Here is a 26,740-nt window from a genome sequence, read left to right as displayed (position 1 = left end):
GTGGATTCTGAATTAATCCTTCGTGTATATAAATTTCTACCAATGATCCACGAGTTCCTTTGTCTTCTGGATTGGGTTCAAAATTGCAATGCTACAGAGTTGAACATGGGTGGTTGTAAATTTTAAAAATCCCTTATCTACTGGGTAATGTGTAAATGTTATTAAGTCAATTTAAAAATTGGCAACTGGGTAAAGTGAGCTATATATACCCGGCCCATATCTAGATTCTTTCCTCACAGAAAATAAAGAGTGCTATTAAAATCTCAATAATAAAGTAATTACTAAAATGAGAGAGGTTGTAATGCTTCTCAGGCCATATCGTTAATTTATTTACCGCTTTTAGGAAGATAGAAAACACCAATTTGTTTGTGGTAAAGAACACGTGAAATATGTATGGCATATGCATGGTAGAATTGAAAATTGCTTACCTTAAGTGTGATATAATATTTTAATTGCACCACGTATTATATTCACATGGAATAGTGTACCCTACCAAAGGAATTAATTTTAGGTCCCATATGGTTTACACAATGTGGACCTACAGTTGATTACATATTGATTATTCCTGTTATGTGATTTCTATGTGGTTAATTTGACAACACAAATATCCATTTAATAATTGTGAAGTATCATTAACTCAATCGTTTATTTTCTAGGGACCAGAAAGACTTCGTGCTTCAGTATTTGCTGATGATCCCCACAAAGTGACTGGATCTATACCCGGAGCTCCGGAAGTGAAAACAGTTTACGATACTCTAACACACGGACTCAAAGTTTCAAGTAAGACGCACTTTGTATATATCCCTGGACCAATTTTGGTTATAAAATGGGTCATAAATAGTTTTTTTTTTACAGCAGATGCAGTTTTTGTACTCAAATAAAATGTTAAAAAAATGTGTGCTTATGAGAAGCCTGTTCAAATCCATTATTTTGTACTTAATGACAGCTCCCTGATGACCTGACTATGTAGTATATCGAATATCGAAAGATAATTAAAAAAAATGTGTCTCCCCGAAATAAAGCCACAATATGTATGTTGCGCACTACTTACTAAATCATGAGCATCGATAATATAAATATGAAGGCTATTCATGACAAGCACCCTATTATTAAAAGCCAGCATTGAGAATATTTTCGAATATAAATGGAGGCATTGTCCGACTAGAAAACCCTTTTTTGACTACCTATTCTCTTTGCAGATGGCCATAAACGGATTTCTAGAAGTTTTTGATTATTGACAATCTCCATACAGACTGGAGGAAAGGTTAAGTGAAGGGGATAATTGAAACTTTCCCACACAATAAATGAACCTCCACCTTGCTGTATAATAAGGAAGAATTTATCTTTTTTCATGCTCACAAAACTGTCCAAGTTTTCTTAATTCTCTTATTTCCTATTCCATTTCGCTGGGGACAGCTTTCAATATGGGCTAATGATAAATTTTTTTTATATCGCAAATTTCTTGTAGAATATATAAAATGAAACAGCAGAGGAGAAAATCTTCTTAAAATGGTCAGCGATTTGGAGACTCATTACTGTTGTAGGAAGGCTTCGGCTATGGTGGTAATCTTTTGCGCAGCCTTTCCTCTATGCCGTATATGAAGATTACTAAAAAATACTAGAAGCTTTTTTAATGGCATTTGAAGGGAGAATTGTTGACAAAAATCGGATTTTTAAGAAAGAGAATGCCTTCATTTACCTTACAAAATCTTCAAATTGGTGACTTTTGGAAAATAGGGTACATGCCCTGAACAGCCTGCCATTTTTATGAATTCTACTTTCAAGAAAACGTGAAGGCTATCCTCCTTAAGGACGCCGAATATTAAAAAATAGCAGTTTCAGTCTGTGGCAGAATTGAAGACTGCCATGATTAAAACATGACATAACATTGATGCTTAGGATTGGTAAATAGTATGCACCATCACTTATTTCAAGTCATATAAAATGTAGCGGGTATTTTGTCTGTGATCAGAAGTGGCTTCATTTCGGTGGGGCACTTTTTCTCGCCTTTCTTACTTGTTTGATGTTTTTTTTCCCAGTTCAGTCGGAGCATTAAATGAGTTACTACTCGTGAATATGTGTTTAGATATAAATATAAGCTTAGATATTAGATACATCTTCATATACATGTTATGTTCTCATTGTTCTTCGCTGAGTTCAGCACAAAATTAAGGTGGCTTTATTTAAATAGGACACACTGTGTATATCTGGGTGTATATACACCGAAGAGCCATTACATTATGACCACCCTGCTAATAACATGTAGGACCACCTTTAGCCATAAAAACTGCTAGCACCCGCCGTGTCATTTATTCCACTAGGTGCTGATAGGTAGTCTGAGGTATCTGGTACCAAGCGCTCACCAACTGATCCTGCAATTCCCTCACATAGTACTACCTCCCGCGAGGGGGTAGCGTGGCAGCACGAATTTGGTTTTCCAAGTAGGACCACAAATGCTCTATTGGATTAAGGTCAGGGGTCAAGACATGACTTGAAAGTCACTGGAATGTTCCTCGCGGATTCGACCCTTATGACATGGTGCATTATCCTGTTGATAAACAGCATCCCCGCAGGAAAAACTGTTGCCATGAATGGGTGAACCTGGCGTGCAACTATGTTCAAGTAGCCAGGCCCGGACTGGGATCTAAAATCGGCCCGGGCATTTTGGAGATATCGGCCCTCTACTTCAGATAAACACCGTGTGCGCGAAGCGTACGTGACTCCTAATGCATCATTTTTAGGCATTTTTTACTTAAAAATTCTCATGAACGTAAGTTAATTTATCGAAATAAGAAAGTAGATTAAAATTGCTTAATAATCCTTTATAGAATATATTTCAGTTTAAAATACATGGTTCTTATGAGGAAACATAGGTTGATAAAATCAAAAACGTGAAAGATGAAGTTGTTGTTGTTGTTAATTTACGTCGCACTAGAGCTGCACGTTGGGCTATTGGCGACGGTCTGGGAAACATCCCGGAGGATGATCCGAAGACATGCCATCACAATTTTGATCCTCTGCGGAGGGGATGGTGAAAGATGAAGAGTAAATAAAAATATTTATTATACTGCACATACATGAATGATTTATCTAAACATTTTTTTAAAAATAGATTTAATGCTTCTTCAAAAGTCATTAAATTAAAATTTAATTTAATGACTTTTGAAGAAGCTCACTATTTTCTGCCACTTTATCGATTCTGTCGTCGCTATCTAATTTCATTAATAGATCGTTTTCTATTGCCATTACCATGAGAGCATTCAAATTACCCAAAGATAAAGTACTCCTCATTCGATTTTTAATTACTTTTAATGTGGAGAATGATCTTTCCCAAGCCACCTGACTTATTGACAATGCTAGTAAAAATTTTAATGCTGGACCAATTAAATTGTAAGAATTGGTCAATAAATTGAATATCTGTAATATCTTGTAGCAACAAATAACACAATTTTTGCACGCACTGCGTGTTTCACATTTTAGACTTACTTCTTCTTGTGTTTCCAAAGTAAAGTCGTTATTATCTTCATTTGAATGATCTTCTCTTATTATTTTATAATCTTCTAGGTCTGAATTTTTCAGTTTTTCCCAATGTAAAGCTAAATTTTTTAGTTCAATCCGCAAATTTTCACCTATAGCTGTTTCATTAAATTTTAGCAAGAGTTTGCTTAACTCATTTAGTTCGCCAGATTGAAGCTTGTTAAGACGTATTTCAGGGAAATGTTTCGGATCTAGATAGGAAATATCAGCGTACAATTTTCCATTTGCGGGAAACCGGCGTCCCATTGACGCTACAACTGTGCTGAAAATAATGTTATGGACGTTTATCTTAAATGCAGTGGTTTCATCATCAAAAACTGTTTCATTCGACGCTATCTCAACCGGCATGAATTTTCTTTTCTTCACTCTTTTTTGTGGAAACTTTGTTTGAATTTCTATTTCAGTTTCAGTTTCTTCAAATTCCTTATTTACGCGAATAATAAAATCATCTGTAACTTTTTGTACACCTTCAAAATCTCTCACTATTTTTTTTTAGTTCTGAACACGTTTGTGATACCATTCCAAAAGCTTTTAAGATGTCTAAACCAGAGGTTTGCAAATATTGGGAGAGCGGTGTAGTTAATTCAAATATTCTTGAGAATATTTTGGCGGTGATTACTGTTTCATATTTGCAAAATGATTCTAAAAATATTTTTGCCTTTGCACGGATATATGGCTTGAAATTTGAATTTTGTTGTATAGTCTCTAAACTTGTAATCAATGTGACATATAACGGCTTTATAGTTGAATCTGAGTTTGAAAATGACAGACATTTAGTAACAGACATTTATCTTTAGCAGTTTACAAGATTAAGAGCCCATTAAGAATAGCTGTTTCATAAAAATTCTTTAATTTTCCAATCAAAATATGAAAAAATATTGCATGAATAAATACAATATGTATTAGACAATTTGCTATACAAACAAATATCAACTTTATTACAATTTTTAATAGAAGACAATGAAGTGTATAGTGTATTCAAATATTATTCAAATTATTATTATATAATAATTATAATTATTATAATAATAATATTATTCAGATATTATTATTTTACTTTTAATGTTTTAGTACGGTATAAATTCGACAATAGACCCCCATAACCCCTTCGTCCTTATAGACCCCCTTTAAAGGTCCTTCGACCGGTTGGGGGTCGATAACGATCCTTAGGAAACCCCTGGAACTTAATACCTATACAATATAGAAATAAAAATTAAAAATAGGTACTTACCAAATAGAATTTAAAAAACACACAAAAAGAAATAATACATTATATTAAAAGTCTAGTGAAGAGTCACACACTGTAGAAAATTCTACTGGATAAAATAAAAGTTCACGTTTGTGCAATACTGGAAATAATAAAGAAAGAGAATCTTACACAGCACTAAAGACTCACAGTCGAACATTTATTTATTTATTTGATTTTATCATGTGTCAACAACGACATCTAACAGTATCTCCAGGAACTAATTTAATATTAAGTTATAAAATACAGGTGATTCAGACCATGCGTGCCACTCATGTTTTTCGAGAATTGAGCGAATAATAGATTTGAAATAAAAAATCTTATATCTAAATCTACCCCAAGGGATTCAAAAGTGATATTGTTAATTCCCGCAAGTAGCCTACCAGAATTACCAGAATTTGAACACAAATTTGATTTTTAAAATGGAAACCTATATCTTATTTGACATCATTGGAGAGAGTTTTTGAAAAAAAGTAACTTTTACTTAAAATACTTTTTAATATCTCTTACTATTTTCAAGATAATAGATTAAAAAAAAATACATATTAAATAGATTTTGACATATTCATTAAAAAAACTTTTTTTTGTCATAATGTCTTATACCTTCATTGAAACACATTTGTGCTTTTCTTCCCATGTTTTATAAAAATTGAAGCGATTTTGATAACTTAAGTTAATTATTTTTGGTAAAAATGATAAATTGAAGTAAGTAATCAGAATTTTTTCGTATCTATTATCTTGAGAACGGCAAGAGATATAAAAAAAATTTCAAGTAAAAGTTACTTTTTTTCGAAAACCCTCTCCAGTGATGCCAAATAAGATAAAGGTTTCCATTTAAAAAATCAAAATTGTGTTAAAATTCCGGTACTTCCGGGAATTAGCAATATCACTATTGAATTCCTCGGGGTCGATTTAGTTGTTAGATTTTTTATTTCAAATCGATTATTTGCTCCATTCTCGAAAAAAATGGGTGGCACGCATGGTCTGAATCACCCTGTAAGTTAAAACAATATTATTACTACATGTATCATAAATATGTTATTTAATATTATTATTATTTGCGCAATATTATTTGAAATTCATGCAATGTATAAAAAAAATTTGCGCTGCTGGTTCGGCCCAACCGGCCCTCAGGTCAGACCGGCCCACCGGGCACTTGCCCGGTCTGCCTACTGGCCAGTCCGGGTCTGCAAGTAGCTTACAGACGTCAGGGATTGTTCTATGAGGATTATGGGTCCTAATGTGCCCCATGAAAACATTGTTCCATGTGCAAGAAATCATGAAAACCTGGGCGAGCCCATTGTTATAGATGGAGGGTGGTCATGATGTAATAGCTCTTTTGTGTATATGTGTGTATATATATGTAAGCGTGTGTGCATGTGTAAATTGTTTTTAAAGGTTTCTGCCGTTCCTTACACAATAGAAAATGTTAAAATTCACATTATCTACTACATTTCGCCCCAGATCACGTTCTTATTGCTGTTAAAGAATAAAGAAACTAGCGAAAAGTATGAAACACAGTAAAAGTAAAGCACTCTAATCAAATTGTTAGACAAAAATAAATTAAATTGATATAGAATAAAGAGAAGAGTCGTATAACCAATTTGTTTACAAAATTTCAATCATTTAAGTCAAATTTCTCAATTTCAGTCATCATAAGTATTTTAAAAAATGTTGTTAAAAAGAGCCTTCTCTTTTCATGTAGGCAATAGTTTGAAACTTTAACGAATAATTCCGCTTCTTTTTTTTTCTAATTTAGATGACGGCCCCTGCATCGGATCCCGGCCACCAGGTTCTGAAGAATATCATTGGCAGTCATACAGTGAAGTAATTAGACATTTTTCTCATTTATTATTCTTTAATAATTATTCTATATTTTTCATTCTGATGCTTGGAAAATAGTCCTCATGATTAAGCATGATCAAAAACTTAGCAAAAATATTATATAATTTAGGTTCCTGGATAAATTTAATATTATAAAGAACCTGGATAAAGATAAGCACTCAAGTAAATGCAGTAAAAGAAAAAGGAAAACATCTTATAATCTAATATTCTTATTCAATTCTTATACTGCAAAGTTTTATTTTCAATACATTTAAAACTCATTGCGTGCAAAAAATAAATAAAAAATTAACAGCTGATAATCCATCGACTGGATAAAATTAGAAATTTATTTTTTCCTGGTATAAAGGTATGTCGTCATTTCCGAATTGATGCTTACTTTTGAAAGTTTAGCTGCAAAACGATACTCAGCGCTAAATACAATTTAATCTCAAGATATAAAATTTAAGATAATCAATTGAATAGTTCCCAAGAAATCAAATTTTAAATAAAGGACTTTTTAAAATTTATAGCTCAAAAAACTATTTCACCGTTTGTGCTCTAAGTTTGTATTTTGCCATTCAAAATTAAATTCTTTAAAATTATGTAAAAAATTGTATTCCTTGCAAATCAAATATTTTTCAACCATCATAAAATAAAATAACGAATATGTATTAAAATTTTTTTTAACATGGAATTATCTTTGGAAAAACTACTTCAAAAATTCAGTGCAAAATTTTTTCGATGCAATTAAAAAGTTCTAGAAATATGGCGAAATACGTGAAGGGTAAAATTAACATTAAGAGAACATTTGACCCTTCTCCTGTCCAAACTATTACGATTCTATTTTCCTGATTGCGGCCACCTCCATATTTTGAGGTTTAAGAATCCAAATCCGTCGGAAAGAAAAATATGTCAATTCAGTAAATAAAGTACGTTTTTGTGAAAGAATTCGCCATTTACAATATTGTCTACATTTAGCATATTTTAGGTTAGATTTTCGAATCAATAAGATTGAGTCCTGGTCCGTATAAATCCGATTTATAGATCTGAAGTTATACAAGTTGCTCTCTTTTTTTATTACTTGCATTGTGCACTTTATGAATGAGCGAAAAAGTAGAATAATTAACGAAGTTTTCTTATTTGCTAATTAATTGCTTTAACCTCCTTTGGATTGAATTCGGGGCGGGAATGACTGGCACAGTTTCGTCATCTAAAAAATGAGCATCTATTAAAAAAAATAGTCAAGTCATCTAAAATAAGTGGAAGATTTTTTTAGATGTTCATATATATTGATTTTAATATTTTGATGAATTTTTAATTGAAATGCTAGGAAGAGTACAAAACCTTCGTTCTAATTCACAGGGTCTAAAATAGAACACTTTCGCATGTCTTTAGTTCTATTATGCAGTCTAAATACAGTTACTTTTGCTTTTACCAACAGCTGATCATTTTAACTCATCCTTGGTTCTATTCTGTGCAACTGAATAAAATTACTGGGCATGTCCGTGCTCTTTACCTGCAGATGTAATTAATTTAATTTAAAAAAAACTGTTGGCCGGGATAGGTTGGTTGGTAGGAAGTTCGGCGTGTTCGTGAGAGCGTGAGTTCGATTCCCGTTGGCTGAAGAATCCCCGTGTATTAAATGGTGACTGGTGTACGTTGAATCTATCGGGATCACAAAATCCTCCAAGTTCCCGTAACAAGTCAATACCTTTGGGGGAGCCGCGATGGCTCAGGGGATAGAGCGTTCGCCTTCCAAAGAGGCGAACTGGGTTCAAATCCCAGTCGATACGAATTCCGCATCCAGCTTGCACCGACCACAGTGCTGACGTAAAATATCCTCAGTGGTAGACGGATCACGGGTTAGAGTCCCCTTGCCGTCAGGCTAACCATGGGAGGTTCTCGTGGTCTTCCTCTCCATGCAACGCAAATGCGGGTTAGCTCAATCAGAAAAGTTTTCCACGAAGACAAATTTCCCCCAATACTCGATCCAGGAGTTCCCTTGTCTTTTGTATTGGGTTCAAAATTACAAGGCTACGCAGTTGAACATTAGTAGTCGTAAACCCATAAAATTGGGTCGGCTGTTCAACGATGGTTATAAAATGAAATGAAACACCTTTGGGGGTACTGAATTGGAGATTGATCGTTCTATGATTTAGGTCACAATTACGATCTGTGGATGAATGAATGGAGGCATAAATTGGACAGCCCTTTAAAATGGGATGTGACGCGTGTGGGTGGGGTTTTCAAATTGTATTCTTGACCATAGATGGTGCCACTGAAAAACAAGAAAACACCCTAAGCCTTAAAAATTCGCTTGATTTCAATTAGGCTTGTTGGTATTGGCAAATGCCGTAAGTAACAACAACAAGGGATGTAAGATAAGTACTGTTTGTCTAAGATAGGTACTCTGCCAGACACTCGTCTGGAGCTGTGGCGGTGACTATGGTAACGAGGTATGATTATTTTAAGTAGGGGTGCGGGGTCCCTCCTTAGGACTGGTTTCGGCGAGTGAAAAGGCGACCTCTTCATCGAAGCTACCTTCCCTAAAATGCCTTCTTCTTGCTTCCATAGCAGCAGACTGCATGTTCGAAAATCGAAATGTATTTTGCAGCAGAAGAAAACCTGCTTTTTTAGTAGCGAATGAGTGCACCATGAGTGCAAAAGCTAAGCAGAATTGGAAGCTTGTGAACATAAAAATAAGGTGAGGTACAATCTTTAGTTTCTATCATTAACGCATAAACTTCAAAAGTCATTTACGTAATGTGACTTAGATCATTCGTCATCACTACGATTACCTAAAAAAGGGAAAACCTTTTTCCAATTTCAGAGAATAATTAATTGTATTGTTTGAGTTTTAGCTAAAGCTGAGAAATTATTAAAATTTATACTTGAAATTTCGAATTTTTAGGAAAATTTTTTCTTTGTAATAGTGTGTACTACAATTCTCTAAAGAAAACAATTTTTTTCTAATGTAGGTGCTTGCAAGAACACAAAATATCGGATCTGGGTTAATAAAACTGGGCCTTAAACCCGTGAATGACTCTTCCGTAGGAATATTTGCAGCTAACAGAGAAGAGGTAAGTTGAACTGATAGGGCAAAATAAATAAAAGAGATAATGTTTATTTTTCCATTTAAATTGAGGTATTTGTTTGATAATAATGCGAGTGATAAAAGTTTGACGCTTCGTCGTGGAATATCTTATCTCTTAGGAGGAGCATTGTCCTGTTTACCTTTTCTATTTTTTCATTTAAAATATGCTTAAAAACCACTTTGCAAATCATTCTGCATTCGGGGTAGAAGAAATTTGTTTAAAAAATGAAAGAATATACGACCGAAGGTGATATGTTACAAAAAGCAGTTTTGAGAATGCTGTTTTTGAAGTAAGCCATTAAAAAAAAGAGTGATATCTTCACTCTTTTTTTTAATGGCGCGGTGATTTAGGTCTCTTAAACAATGCTATGGCTTTAATGAAACTAATTCATACTGAAAAGAACTTTTTTTTTTAAAATTTGTTTTTATTTTAATGTTGCATACCTCTTTCACCTATGTAAGGATTGTAATATTACGAATGGCAACAAAAACATTTACTATCCTGCTATATAATTTTAACATTAACATACACAATTCAAAATTCTCCATTTTGATGTATATAAATACTGCTATAGACTGAGAAGTAATTTGATCCTTAGTTTTTTGATTTTACATTTGGGTGGGTAGTAAATTGCTATAGCAAATCAAAATAATAATGAACATATAAGGTTTTAAAATTTTTAAAGCTTAACTCAGTCTTGTCTTAAGAATGTTAGATTTCATATCAAAAATTTAATTGTGAATATTTTTTATTTTTATTTTGAATAGTTCGCAATATCTAGACTGAATTATTATAAATGCTGTAGAGAAAAAGATCTGAATTTACTTTATCGTTTATTATTGAAATTTTTGATAATTTTCTTGCTTTTTTTTTTACAGTTTTTACTCTCCATGTATGCTTGTTCTGGTTATTCAATGGTCTTGGTACCCCTATACTTGACCCTTGGTTTGCCATCAATTCTTTACATCATCAACCACGGTAAAAACTTTATTTCGAAATTCCTCTTCATTTTGCCAATTTCATTCTTCAATGACAACTATTTAAATAAAAGCAATGATTTTAACTATGTATGAATATTGAATGATGATGTCGCAGGATGGAATGAAATCGTAGACAATACGAAAATCTTCAAATACATCAACCATCCAATCAGAAATTGGAACGTTATTAATTCAGAAATTATTGTTACTTTAATGAATCTTTTCATATAAGAGCCATGAATAAAGCTCTATGTAACACAATGGTCTAACACAGTTTTCTATTATTGTCGGTATATTTTTACTATCCGAAATATCACATGGTAGGATCCAGTTTTTCCACAATAATTTCCTCATAGTTTTGATTGTCATAAGGATAAAATTAACGAAAAGCATAAATGTATCGTTTTCCTATGAAATATTTTTGTATCCCTAATTTAAAAATATTTACCCGTAATATTTATTTTTTTTATTCTACTTTGTTATTATTACGTTTTAGATTATTTTCTATATTAAGAATTTTAAACTGAATTTTTTTTATTTATCCATATTATATAAAACGCTAATACGTATGTATCAATAAAACCGATGATATTTCTTTTCTCGCGTTGGCAACAGTTTTCATTTTTAATTGATAGGCTTCGGCGCGCAAGAGCACGTAGTGAGCATCATATGGCTGATCTATATTATATAAAACGCTAATACGTTTTAATTTATAGGCTTCGGCGCGCAAGAGCACGTAGAGCACGCGCAAGAGCGCAGCATATGTCTAATCGGGTGAATTCTCACCGAATTCTCAAAAAAATTCTCACAAAATTATCTTCATCGAAGCCGATGCTTTACACCCGGCGTTCAGAATAATTTCATATTTTTTTACAACACATGGTTTTAGCCCTCGGGTGGGAAAGACTTTAAAACAAAACTTACAACAATTACTATTCTCAACAACTGAAATTTAGAATTGTGTGATTAAGAAAAATATGTGAACTGTTTGGAATTTCAAATTAATATTGAAATGCACAGGTTTAGAATTTTCTACAGTTAAAAGTTTTCGGAACTTCAGTGTTCAAAAAAGTATACAAAAGCTAGACGTTAAGAACGTATCCAATGAGCCCGCAAAGCGAGCATCGGATTGCGGAGCAATCCGAAATGAACTGCGAAAGAAGCTCCGGGGGTTGGCGAGAGCCAGCGAGCAGGGGGCGAAGCCTCCTAGTATNCTTTTCTCAACAACTGAAATTTAGAATAGTGTGATTAAGAAAAATATGTGAACTGTTTGCAATTTCAAATTAATATTGAAATGCACAGGTTTAGAATTTTCTACAGTGAAAAGTTTTCGGAACTTCAGTGTTCAAAAAAGTATACAAAAGCTAGACGTTAAGAACGTATCCAATGAGCGAGCAAAGCGAGCATCGGATTGCGAAGCAATCCGAAATGAACTGCGAAAGAAGCTCCGGGGATTGGCGAACGTCAGCGAGCAGGGGGCGAAGCCTCCTAGCTATAATATAATTCTATGACCTCTTAATGCATATTTTAAGATATTTTCTATGTATTTTGAAACAAACTTTCTAAATCGGTGCCTAAATTTATTAACCATGCAAATTACATTAATATAGTATTAAAAATGAAAGTTTTAAAGAGATCTGATCATATTTATGCACAGTGTGACGCATGCACGATTTATATTTAATATATCAGCCTGTTTATTAAACAAAAGTATTAAATTACGGTTGTCCACTTATCAAATTAGTAATAACAGTAAACCTTTAATTTTAAATATTTTTCTTAAAATGATTGCCAAGCAAAATTATTCATGTTCACTGCATTTATCTTAACAGAATCACCAGGGAAATGTTTGGGCGTGGAAAGTGGGGACAGCAGAATTGTTTTTAGCACATATAAAGTGAATAAGTTCGTAAAAAAACTGTTTTATGTCAAAAAAACAACAATTATTACGAAGCAATCATCGAGTTGGTGAGCGACAGCGAACAGAGGGCTTAACCCCCTTAGTTAAAAGTAAATTTCGATATGCTTCCCTTCCTGAATGTGCAAATTCTTTTTTTTTCTTTTTAAGAAAACAAATATGTTTAATGGAGTGAAAAAAACTGATGATTTTTAAGATTCTTTTTAGAGTAAAGTTCAAATTAAAAATTATGTCCGTAGAGGGAGTTTTAATGCATCTTCTTAAGTCTAAAAATTATTGCACAACACTATCCTCTTGTAGACATAAGTTGATGTGATTTGGATTAAATACATTCAAATGTACGTTCAAAGACACGGCAAAATCGTCTATTTTGAAACTGCCTCCGATTGGAGCCTTACCTCCAATCACCTGTTGTGTCCCAAAGGAAGAATTTTCCATAGAATATGATGTATATTTTATAATATGAATAATTTTCTAGCTTGCAACTCGAATCAATAAAAAAATTAGCGTTATAGCACGTTCTCGTGAATTATTTATCTTTCGTTTTCTGTGTTAGGTTATCAAGAGTAAAATCAACCTTAAAAAATTCGTAACTAATGGGAATGACGTTTCATCGAATTCGCATTTCAAAAGTAGAGCCCCTTAGGAGCCTTATTCAAAACTAGAGTCCCTGAATTCAAAAGCTATATGAAACCACGTGTTTCGATGCTCTTTTATGACGTGCTTATACAAATTTAAATATATAGGATCTTTGATGGCGATGATATCATTAAATCTATTAAATTAAGTAGAATGAGATGGGCCGGGCATGTAGTGAGAATGAGCCCAGAACGAACAGCATTGAAAGTCTCTAATGCAACCCCCTCCAATAAAAGGCCAAGAGGNAAAAGCTATATGAAACCACGTGTGCTCTTTTATGACGTGCTTATACAAATTTAATTAGTGGAAACTCAACAAAAGCCAATGAAATAAAATTATCTCTTAAGCAACCGAAAAATTATAGTAAATAATAAATATCTCATTTTAAGTGGTAATGTATGGTTAATCTTTCTCTTCCTGAGTTGAACTTCCCAGATTATGGTAAATCAATTTGCCGGAAGCTGTACCGCAATAGACAACAAATAATAAAATAAAGGGTGTATATTAGGTGTCATAAATGTGTAGACTGGGGACATTAGCTTCCATTTCAGTGGGAAGTAAAAATTCTATTACCGCAAATACCTATATTATGCACCTCGCTGAAATAAGTTCTCATAACCACAGCGCTTATAACGCAGAAAGTATTTAATGCCCATTTAATTAAGCATTACTGGCATCAATAATAGTTTTGCGATTTTTTACGACCTTCGATAGATGTACCGATATTAGTTCGTTCGCGAAAAATGAGTATAAGAATGTTAGTGTCGTTATTTATGTCGTTAAATATAATGTTTTCCACCTGTATTGTACACATTACTTATTTCATATTGTACTTTATATTTTATAAGCCATTTTTTTATGCATATATCAAAATTTTCAATAAAAACCTGCTGACCGGACTCGTCTCTAGGCTGGGGTGGAGCCGAACCAGTAGCCAAGCTTTGGGATATATGGTAAAGGGTCCACGACGACCTAGGTACATGTCCAAAGCTTGGAGAAAAGAAGAAAAAAAAGAACAGTGTCGTTACTTATTTTCGAAAATACAAATAACTATTTTTGGTAGGTAATAGGTGCACAAAGAAATATGAAGAAAAAAATTGTATTAAAATACTAAACTTATGGAGAAAAGGAATTCATGTATGTAAACTGTAAGAAATTGACATATTGTTAATGTTTAATTAATTTTTGGTAACAGGTTTAAATTGAAATGAGAAAATTAGTTTTACAGTTAAAAGCTAAATTAAAATTAAAAAAAAGGTACTTCTTCCTTATGAAAAATAAACAGAAATCGCCTGATTATCATTGCCGACAATGATGTTTAATTAGTTTTAGTAGCGAGTACTACTTGATTGGTGTTTTTTTTTCTCCTTTTAATAAGTACTAAATATACTAATATTGCTGTCAAGATATCTTTGTTGAAATAAGTTTTTACTGGGCTACCAAAGGGATATGTACTGTAGAAAATTGCTGATTATGGAATCAGGACTTGCCAGTTATTTAACAGGTTAATGGACTATCAGGATTTGATCTCGAGCAACGGCTTTATGTCGAATAATACTGAATATTTATAATCTTAATTTTAAAAGAATGATTTTCAAAAAGCATGTTTAGTTGAATTTAGTAACATAAAGCCACAGCGAAAGACACAAAATAATTTTAGGAAAATGATAATTGTTTTAGTTTAATTAACCGAAACTGTGGTATATCTTTCAGTTTTGTACATTTGTTGTGCCTCGCGCGCTTTGCTGTTTAATACTGATTTATTGATCTTTTACTTTTTTCCCACTCCATATGAAGAATGGATATTCGGCTGCAATTTAAAATAGCAAACAAGTTAAGTTTCAAGTTTAATCTTAAACATTCAAGAATTCAACTTAGCTCGTGTCTGTGGAACCTGTGCATGTAATGTTTACAAGTTTCGATGTACACCTGCGTGCAATATGTCCATAAGTTCTGATAACTACCTGTGTATATTATCTACACTGATTCCTATGTACACCTGTGTATATTATCTACACTGTTCCTAGGTGCAACAGTGTATATTATGTTCATACGCTTACGATGGTTAAACAATCCTTCGCGAAATTAAGATTAAGTACCTTTTATTAATCGTTTAAAGTTTGATGGAAAATTAAAAAAAATGGCAGATATATGAATACATAAATTTCTGTTCAGATGCATGAACTTTTAAATAAAATAAATCGCGTGATCAAATAAATTTTTCGAATTTTTTAAATGCAACGCGAATTTTTCTATCTTTTTAATGGAATTAACGGTATTAAAATTAAGTGATGTAAGAATATTAGCTTGAATAATATTATAATAGCTTCTTTAAATTAGCATCATACAAATTTTGAAATAAGAAGCATTGTCCTCAGTATTATTTGAGTACATGCTTAAGAAATTTTTAGATTACGGTTAAATAAAAATGTATTTTTTTCCAAAAGGAAAGTCGAACGTTTTCCATTTCCAAAAAATATTCATTATCAATTAATAATATTAAAATAACTTTAAAACAATTAAATTTGTTGGCTATAATACAGGGTGTTTATAAAGTCCCAGACCCATTTTGATGCTTAATAACTCATAAAATAATAAAGATAGATTAAAATTAATAACATAAATGGTTAGATAGACTCAAAAAGTTTCATGACCCTTGTCAATGAACTTCCACGTGTGCCTCCTTCGTCGCACGGAGAATATCAAGTCGATAGTCAATTTCCCGCCTGGTAGCGGCAGGCATGTCTGCAAGCTTTCATGTTTCTGGCATTGTTAATCGCCAAAATGTGCGCATATGGGGATCTGAAAACCCCCATGAATACCGTGAGACACAAAGGGATTCCCCAAAGGTTAATGTGTGGTGTAGACTAATGCACGACCGAGTCATTGGGCCTTTCTCTTTTACAGAAAAGACGGTCTCATCAGTCGTATACTTAGACATGTTGGAAAACTTCGTATATCCACAACTAGAAGAGCTTCAGCCGCATGTCTTTTTGCAACAAGATGGTGCACCACCTCATTGGAGTATCATCGTTCGTAGTTCTTTGAATGACCATTTTCCAGGAAGATGGATTGGGTGAGGAGGTCCAATTCCTTTGGCCACCCAGATCACTTGATATAATGCCGCTGGACTTTTTTCTTTGGGGATTTATAAAGGACAATGTTTACAGGAGGATCATGTCGAACATTGATGACCTAAAAGCCAGAATTACAACCGCAATAGCCTCGGTGGAAGCCGACATGCTTGCCGCTACCTGGCGTGAAATTGACTATCGACTTGATATTCCTCGTGTGACGAAGGGGGCACACGTAGAAGTTCATTGACAAGGGTCATGAAACTTTTTGAGTCTATCTGACCATTTATGTTATTAATTTTAATCTATCTTTATTATTTTATGAGTTATTAAACATCAAAATGGGTCCGGGACTTTATAAACACCCTGTATATTTCAAAACTTTTGTTTTAATAATGTGTGCAAACGTAAATTAACTAATTTGAATTATCATGGGCAGCGAAAGTTGTAATGTTTTTCTGAGGAGCCGGTAGCTTAAAGGATAGAGCCCTCGCCTCCCAATGAAGTGACCTAGGTTTGAATCCCAGCTATTGCTGGTCAATACGAATTCCGCGACCGGCTCGCATCGACAAAAGTGCTGACGTAAAATATCCTCAGTGGTAGATTCATCATGGGATCATGGGAATCCCTTAGCCGTCAGGCTAACCGAGGGAGGTTTTCGTAGTTTTCCTCGCCACGTAATGCAAATGCCAGTTAGTTCCATTAAAAGTCCTTCACGAAGGCAGATTTCGTCCAATGCTTGATCCAGGAGTTCCCTAGTCTTCTGAATTATGTTCAAAATTACTAGACTATGGAATTGAACATTAATAGTTGTAAATTCAAAATTGGGTCGGCTGTTCAACAACGGTTATAAAATAAAATATTAAATAAAATGCTTTTGCATAATTTTTAAAATAATTCAATTTCATTAATTTCAACATTTTGCGTTTGATTGGCCGAATTTCAGCATTTTGTGACATAATTAAGATTTATTGAAAAGTTTATTACTGTAATGCATTTTAAAATTTAAACTATCCACTTTGACATCGTTGAAATAAAAATTTACAATATGAGATGTTTATTTTTTTTTTTAAAGCTGACGTCACTACACTTAATATCTAGACAGTTTTTCTTACTCTTAGAAGGAAACTGAAACTCAATTCAGATGATCGTTTTTATTTAAATTACTACGTGACAAAGCAGCATTAACTCTTTTTCTTTCTTACCATGTTTGAAGGTCATTTTTTTATAAATGGATGATGATGTGACTTGAAAGAGACTCTCTTTTCGAAATTTTATTTTGTTAGATCGCACAATAAGAATATTTCATTTTGAACAATGAATAAGTAAAAGAAATCTTTAGTTGGTACTTTTTATACGAAGAGTAGCTTTTCTTCCTTATTATTGAATGCTATATTTTTTGCCTTAACTATTATTAAATTATTATTGCATGAATTACTTAAATTATACACTCGGCTTAAAAATACAAAACATATGATAATCGCTGTCAGATTGGCTTCTCAATCGAGACCTTCATACCAGAATGAATAAAGCAAGATCTGTCGTAAATTGCCAGTAGCCTTTAAATGTTATAAGTAAGGCCCGGATTTTGATGACATTTGCATTTTTTGTCGTTTAGAGCATTTTTTGAGATTTATAGGGCATTTTCTTTAAATGTTGGGGCGTATTTTGCATTTTAAAGCATTTTTTAAATTTTTTTGTTAATTTTTTCTAATTTTTTATTATTACACTGGCTTCTAAACAATGAAGAAAATCTCTAGGATATTAACAGGTGAAGCAACATCTTTTCAAATTGAAGAAGAATTGTCAGTAAGTGTGACCGTCCTTTTCAAGTACGCACCAATAACATCAGTAGACGTTGAAAGAAGCTTCTCCTGGTATAAAAATTTGCTTTCAGACAAGAGACGCTCGTTTACATTTCAAAATATTAAAAAAAAAATTTAATAATCCACTGTAATTCTGATATTTAGTAATATTATGAGATGGAAGTTGTTATATTCATTTAAGTTTCTATACAAAATGAAAATGTTTTGGAGTCAATATATTTTCCTTTTTTTTTTTATTTTTGGATATAAAACATATTTGTCAAACTTTAATGAACGTAGAACAAGTATTGCATTGCTTTATATTTTTTGAAACGACTCATAATAATTTTAAAGAGTAAAACATTGTTTTAGTTCAATATTTTTACTTCTATTTAAGTCATGTCATAAGGCATTTTTAGCGCAATTTTCGCATTTTAAGGGCATTTTTTGCAGTTTGTAAGGGCATTTTTTGCATTTTTAAGGGCATTGAGTTTTTTTAGTTCATCAAAATCCGGGCTCTAGTTATAAGTAACATTTTTATCTCAATTTTGGTATGGATCTTAATCATAAGTAAAATTAAATTCGTTTGAATTAATTTTACTTATGAAAAATTAAATTCTAAATAAAGTTTGACAATATTCAAAAATATTTTAGAAATTTTAAGAATTTTTTTTTTTGCTTGATAGAGTAATAATATTTATAACAAAAATGTCATATTAAAATATACAGAAGTCATATTAAAACACTATTACACAATTACTGAACTATTTTTATGGTCATCAGGATTATAAAAAACATCTATTTTTATTACTAATATCGTTTTTATAACTACAACTATTTTCATAACATCTATTTTTATAACTACATCTATTTTTATAACTAATCTGGAATCGAATAGAGCTTAATTTGTAGTAAATTCTTGCCAACTTTGTTAAAATAAGGATTAAAAAAATAATAATTTTTGAGATGGGTAAATAGTGAGAATGAACTAAGAAACTGCATGGAACAGGAAATGGTATGGAACAGGAAGAATGAACAGGAAAACGGTTCAGTATACTTCACAGAATTTATTATTTTGTCGATTAAGAAACTATTTGGAACAAACAAGGTACATTAAACGATATCAAGCTAGGTTTTGTCCATCAAATAGTGCCAATGTGCAAAATAATTTCTAATTTGTGAAACTATAAAAAATTTTTCCATAAAATCTCCCATTTTTCTTTTATTTCCTTCTTTTTTAGAAAAAATTTCATTTAAATGGATTGATTATTATAAGTCAACAACTATTAGTCACTAAGTCCTACATAAATACAAAGTATTCCTATTAAAAACTATCCAGTGTAATTTCTTTAAACAAACATTCCTTCTTCGAAGTAAAAAATAATTCCCTTCATATTATATTCTATTATAATCGTCGTTGAACAGCCGATCCAATTTCTTGTGTTTACGACTATTAAATGTTCAACTCCCTAGCCTTGTAATTTTGACCCCGATCCAGATCAAGTATTAGGGGGAAATTTGCCCTCGTGGAGGACTTTTTGATGGAACTAACCCACATTTGCGTTACACAGAGAGGAAAACCTCCGAAAACCTCCCACGGTTAGCCTGATGGCAAAGGGACTCTAACCCATAATCCGTCTACCACTGAGGATATTTTTACGTCAGCACTGTGGTCATTGCAAGCCGGACGCAGAATTCGTATCAACCAGCCATCGCTTGGATTCGAACCCAGTTTACCTCATTGGAAGGTAAGTACTCTATCCCCAGAGCCATCAAGGCTCACATAGTGTCTTTTAATATTTTCAGTCAATTTATCTCTTTATAGTCTTATTATGTCCGTACTCTGTCGAAATTCACTGCTGAGAGCTGACATACGACCGTTAAGGGTCAAAATCTATTTTAGCTTTACATTAAAAAAAATTCAAGACTTTGTGTTTAATAATAGCATTCGTGTTTACTTTAAATATTTTACTGCATTATAATAAAATTTGATATACCCCGAAATATGTTAATTTTTTCCTCAGATATTTTATATTTATTTTGAAACTGATTAAATGGTTTATATTAATTTTAAGTAAAATTAAAAAAAAAATGCTTTCGTGTATTTTCTAAAGCATCATTAGTTTTATATAAACCACTCAAATGTCTCATTTAATTTGAATTCACTCTCATTTAAAAATTCTGAAAACTAAATGACGCATGCGAAATTTTTAATTTTTTATGCTTGAAATCATTAAATGTATTCAACAGTTGAAACACGAATTTGTTTTTAATTAAGACTTTTCTCAATTATCTCAAAGCACAATAATATGGAAATTTCCTTTTTGCTAAGTTACTTTTTTTCGATGTCCTTAGATAGCTGCGGAAAATATGTAATTTCAAAACCAAACCACTCATAAAATATTAAAAAATAGTTGACGATTTCAGGCTTAAAATATTGTAAATTTTGCATGCGTTCATCAGTTAAGAAGCATTTTAACTGAATGTCATTAGGGTTGATTTTAAATGAAATTTTCCAAGATATGATCAGCATTATTTTAAATATTTATAGCTTCATAAAGTATACAGGCAAACAAAAAATTATTTAAAATGTTCAACATTTTCCTTGATATTTGTGTTTATTATTCGAATTTCACATCTCTCCTGCCTCCCGAATTTTTATGAATAGAACAATAGTGGACTAAAAAAATTGAAAGATATGCGTTTACCTTCATTTTTCATCTGATGAAATGCAATTTAAACTCATCAGTCAGTTTTTGTTACACCAGTCAGTTGCATTATAGTTTCTAAGAATTACTGTTGAACCTCGCTGTAGTGAACAGTCTGCGGATACAGAAAATATTTCACTAAACAAACAACTCACCTCTAAGTTGTCTTCTATACGCGACTGAAATAGCATTAGTTAAATAGCTGTTCGGACGGTGCAACTAAAAAATGTTCACTACAACAAAGTGTTCACTATATCCCGAATTCTTTAAAGCGGGGTTTGACCACATTTCTTATAAAGATAAAAATCTCGTTTATAAAGAAATTCCGATTTATTCTCAAAGAAAATAGTCATTGGTTGCGTAAACTTTTCTCAATGTAATACAAAAATAAATTGCCAATGCTTCCTTTTCGAAATGATTGGCAGCGATGTTACTCCCTTGATTTAATTATTATTTAATTTAATATGATTGTTTCACTGTAGCCAATCTGTCTGTGGTAATAACAACAAATAGTCAGAATACTATGTCTCTCCTGAACAATGTGAAGAGTGTACCAAAATTGAAAAGCCTGATACTGTGCGAAGATCCAACGGAAGAGCAGCTGAAAATGGCGAAAGATTCGAACATAGATATCCTCAAGTACTCTGAGTTAGAGGTGAGTCGCAAGAGATTAATTGTGTGTTGTCACGAATTCGTGCAAGATTTGTAAACTTTTTGTAATATGTTGTAGACGATGAAAACGTTCATGCTTATTAAATATGAAGCGCTACATGAAAGAATAACCTGCTTTCAGTGTTCAATATTTTAAGCAATGTTAAGTCATTTACTGGTCAAGTAATCTGTCTCATTTTTATAGAATTTTTAGTAATATATCGCAAGCAAAATTGGCAGCACAAGTCATGCAAACTTGAAGACTCTGCTGTCACAGAAAATAATCGTTTTTTTACAACCGTCGTTGAACAGCCGACCCAATTTTGAGATCACGACTACCAATGTTGAACTCCTTAGCCTTATAATTTTGACACGGGAACTCCTAGATCAAGTATTGGGAGAAATTTGCCTTCGTGGAGGAACTTAAGGTCTGGTTTCTTAGGACAAGCGCCTTATCTGGGCGTCAGCAGGAAGTCAACGTCGCGCTGACGCCAACAAAACACTGGTTTGTTAGCTCAAGGCCTGGTTTCTTAGAACTAGCGCCCTATCTGGGCGTCAGCGGAAAGTTGACGTAGAGCTGATGCCAAAAAAAAAATACTTTTTTGTTAGCTCAGCGTGAGCAGTCGGTCCAACGCAGACATTATCTCTCATTGCGCATGCGTTAATAACGTAAACAAATATTTATTTTGAATTTGTATTGATTTTGTTATTGTCGACCAGTGTTTTAGAGAACAAATAATGACTTTGTCCAAGAAAAAACACATTATAGCTGAGCTAAATGAAGAGTGCTATGTTTAATGAAGAAGCTATGTTTAATGTCAAAATCAAAATCTTGGCTGATTTCAATGTGCTGTTGGATGTTGTCCGCCATTGCTTCTGTGGTTAACGTCACGTTGTAATCCAACTGCAGTTGAGTTGGACGGCAATTGTAGTTCAAGATGAGCGTTCGATGACGTATACTATCAAACTCACAAATGGACCAATCGGAGGTTAGCGCTGATTTCCAGCTGACGGCGTCCTGTCCTAAGAAACCAGGCTTTTACCCGCATTTGCATTACATGGAGAGGAAAACCACGAAGACCTCCCAAGTCTTAGATTGACTGTAAGTGGACTCTAACCCATGATCAATGTACAACCGAGGCTATTTTACGTGGATACTTTATTTTTTTACAGCCGTCGTTGAACGCGTGACCTATTTTTTGAGTTTACGGTTACCCATGATCAGCTCCGTAGCCTTGTATTTTTGAACAGACCCAGAAGGATATTTTTACGTCAGCACTGTGGTTGGTGCGAGCCGGGTATAGAATTCGTTTCAATCAGCCATCGCTGGGGTTCGAATCCGGTGCACCTCAATGGAAGGCCAACTCTCTATCCCCTGTGCCACGGCTCTGTCATCGCTTTCTTGTGAATGTGCTATTTTTATAACTTCTATGAGATTGAATCAGTTATTCTTTACTGTTACGTCAAATTTAACCTATTTTTAGTCATCGTCCTCAATGATAATTCAGAAAAATGTCAGATAACTCTACACTGTGTACTTTAAAAATATATAAAAATGGTTAAACGTTTTCAATTTTAGTAATTCTACCGTATAAACAATTCTGCACTAATGTTAAGCCGTTCAAAATTACGTGATAATACGATTAATATGAGTGTTGCAGTGTTTTCATTACAGAAAAAAAATGGGTGAGAATTTCTCACCCTTTCTCAAAAACAGGGTGAGATTTCAAATAATTCCGTGAGATTTCTAAAAATTTACAAAAAAAAAAAAAAAGAAAAAAAGAAAGAAAAACAAGAATGGACTTGGAAAAAAAATATTTCTTTAATTATAAAATATTTTTAACATCTTCTAATTTTTAATGCATTAAATATTTTTGCTGCATCATCATATGGAAAATGTTCTATATCTACTTTTTCATCAGCTATTCTCATTTGGTTGCTCAAATACTCATATCAGTCAATCTGTTACGATATTTTGTCTTAATCCGGTTTTGGGTGATAAATTACCTTGCAAGACATGCTGAATTATTCGAAAACACTAATTAAATTTGCAGCATTATGCACACACTTTCCTATCCTCTACATCAGCCAGCATAGGCTTTTAAATTATTTCTGATATAAAATCGCGAAGTACGTTGAAGTTATTTCCAAGTTCATACTTCATGCTAGTATTTGATCCAAATCCATGAAATATCCGTATTTGTTTCGTTTTTACCGTTTCTACATTTGTCTTAACGATGTATTTGTCCATCTTACATTCAGGCACAAAAAATTTAATCGTTTTACATGAAGAAACCTTACCTACAGTGAACACGTGGTTGCAGAAAAATGTGTTCTGAAAGGGGTTTGAGGAGAACACAAGGGGTCTGAAAGGGGAAAGTGGTTGTTCTGGTTCTGAACAATACTGGTAAATAGAGACGCTAGATAAGGACCCATATTGAAAATAATGAAAGAAGAAAAACAAAGCGGATTTCATTAGAAATGCGGAAGACGAAATCTTTTCCAAAATTCGCGAGATTCACGCATTTTGAAATTCATTAATAGGGTGCGCGAACTTCTCGCGTTAATAATTTTTTAATGCGAGGAAAGAAAAAAATATGCGAGATTCTCGCGTTCTCGCGCTGTAGTGAAAACACTAAGTCACTGTATGTAATTTTGTCAGTACACAATAAATTAATAGACATAGAGTAAGTCACTCTTGTACATGATTGTGACTGACAAGTAAGGTACTTAAAGTGTCACACGTACTGCCTTCTAGGTGTAGCAGTTTGAATGGCCAATAGTGCACTTTAAAATTTTTTGATTGATTTAATAATTTATAAAAATTTATTGTATAGATTTTGTAAACTGCCCCAAATTTCGCATTTTTATTTATTTATTTAATTTTTTTTTCAGGAAATGGGAAAAACGGACAGAAGAGAGCTTGTGGTAATACATTACTGTTATCATTTAAGAAAAATATTGCAACATATTTCACTTCTCTAAACAAGATTTTACAAAACCATTATTTCCAAAAATTGAAAGCAAAGTAATTTTGGATACCGCTTGCTCGGTTTAAAACTTTCGCATTTTTTTCTATCACTTAGAAGCTTGGTTCTGGACTTAAGAAGCTGATATATGGTGTTTAAATATTTTTTCATTGCTTTCTCTTCCATTAATACATGGAGGAAAATTTACCCCTGCAATGTTAATCACCCGATGTTTTGTTTTGAAAACTGCCTCTAAAGTAAACTTTTTCGAGCTGTTTCCTTTGTGCAGAGAAATGTGGACATTAATATATCCAAGAACAGTTGAGAAAATATATTAATTATTATTTAACACTTTTATTAATTGTAAGATTCTCGTTATAAGCTTTAGAAGAGAAATAACTGAAAACGAGAACATATAGGTTTATACACAATAATCATACTGTTTGAAAGAATAATAAAAAATTGTCTTGTCATTTGGAGATGGAATTTTGAAAGCAAATAACTAAAACATTCTGGTTTGATCCCCTTCTTGAGTAGTAAAACTAGGCCGGGATAGCCTGGTTGGTAGGGCACTGGACTCATGTCCAAGTGGTCGAGGGTTCGATCCCTGTCGGCCGAAGACGGCAGGGAAGAAGGTGTAGTAAATGGTGACTGATGCACGTTAAATCTGTCGAGTTTCAAAGGCCTCCATGTTCCCATAACAAATCAATACCTCTGAGGGTACTGAATTGGAGATTGATCGTTCTCTGAATCAGGTCAAAATTATGAGCTGTGGATGAATGAATGGGTGCATCCTGTAAACGGGTGTGACGTATGTGTGTAGCAGAAGTCGAATTCTTGGCCATAGATGGCGCCACTAGAAAACAAGAACAATCACACCCCCTGTGCCTTAATGGCATACATCAACAACAACAGTAGTAAAACTACATCTCTATGTCACTGGTTTTCAGATGAAACAAAAATGTTTCTACTTTTTGTTAGATAATGCTTCAAAAATTTTTTTCCTGCAAAATTTCGCAATCGAAGTCTCTCACTTGCAAGTTTAAAAATTTGCCATTAGATTTAATGCGTTTTTTTTCCTTTCTCATTTTCATTGTTTATTTGTTTTCGTCAAAAATGTTCAAATCGTGAGTAGAAATATCTGCCCCTTTCTCACTGTTCGAATCTGTATCATAGTCGATTTAATACTTTTTGACAGTTATTGAATGATGTGCAAAGTAACCCAATTTTTTTTATGGTTCATGTGGTGCATGTAACAACTAAAAAATTACTTCGAAACAAAGTTATAAAAATTTATCCCTCCTATGATCATTCAATGTAACATAAGTAATAATAATATGGATAACATACAGAGTATATACTGGCTGAAATTAAAATTTAAAGTCTCCTAAAGAAAAGATGATGATAGAGATATGGGAAAAACGATATATCTATTGTGAAAGCTGTAGAACATTTATACAGAAAGTTTGGAATTTAATTACAAAAATTGCAAACAGATTGCTGTGGAAAGCGTCAATGGCCAAATCGATTAGTTCTAACGTTAAAACGTGAAAAAAAGCTTATCGTACCGGATTAGGAGGTTTTCACCCTATATTCAACTCAGAAACGTGTTGTTGCACTGTAATATTACAGGTTTGATAGCAATACGGTATTTGTACTATTTTCAAGAACTCTATATAGCGTCATCTGTTGGAAGCTTTAGTTACTAATTTCTAAAATTTCTGCTTTGAATTTCTACAACTTTCAGAATAGATATACCGTTTGCTTCATTATATTATCGCCCTTTGTTTTCGAGTTTTTTTAATTTTGAAGTCAATCAGTCTTCCACTGGACACAGTGTACCAGCTATTGCTATGCACTTCTCGGATCAAAGTCGCTAAGATACCTTAAATTGGTCGTTTCAACAGCCATTTTAAAAATTATTTTCACACCTATCCATAACGAATGGAAGAGAACCATAACGAATGAGGTGACTGCAGGAATTTTGTTTAAATTCTTTAACGAGTTAACATTTCTCCGCTTGGTTTCCCCTCCCCTCAAATACTCCTTGGAGTTGAAGAAGCACTCCTGCCTTGGAATGTAGTCTCAGTGAAACGATATTTTCATCATCTAACAGCTTCCTTACGTTCTTACTCGGAATGTAGTCTCAGTGAAACGATATTTCCACCATCTAACAGCTTCCTTATCTTCTTCCTTGGAATGTAGTCTCAGTGAAAGGATATTTTCACCATCTAACAGCTTCCTTATCTTCTTCCTTGGAATGTAGTCTCTGTGAAACGATATTTTCACCATCT

General features: G+C 33.0%; 1 protein-coding gene across 2 annotated transcripts in view; it reads left to right on the top strand.

Annotated features, from left to right (window-relative positions):
- LOC107447553 (long-chain-fatty-acid--CoA ligase 5) overlaps positions 1-26,740 on the top strand; it is a 66,978-nt gene that overhangs the window by 11,295 nt on the left and 28,943 nt on the right. For both annotated transcript variants that reach the window (XM_071183667.1, XM_043046009.2), the window contains exons 2-7: positions 657-780; positions 6,543-6,610; positions 9,586-9,687; positions 10,581-10,680; positions 21,309-21,481; positions 24,373-24,405. In XM_071183667.1, coding sequence (XP_071039768.1) covers positions 657-780; positions 6,543-6,610; positions 9,586-9,687; positions 10,581-10,680; positions 21,309-21,481; positions 24,373-24,405 — 600 coding nt within the window. The remainder of the gene's footprint in view (positions 1-656; positions 781-6,542; positions 6,611-9,585; positions 9,688-10,580; positions 10,681-21,308; positions 21,482-24,372; positions 24,406-26,740) is intronic.

Source organism: Parasteatoda tepidariorum, chromosome 7, assembly GCF_043381705.1.
Source record: "Parasteatoda tepidariorum isolate YZ-2023 chromosome 7, CAS_Ptep_4.0, whole genome shotgun sequence".
Lineage (NCBI taxonomy): Eukaryota > Metazoa > Arthropoda > Arachnida > Araneae > Theridiidae > Parasteatoda > Parasteatoda tepidariorum.
Note: the sequence above shows the minus strand (reverse complement) of the source record. Positions and strands in the feature narration are given on the sequence as shown.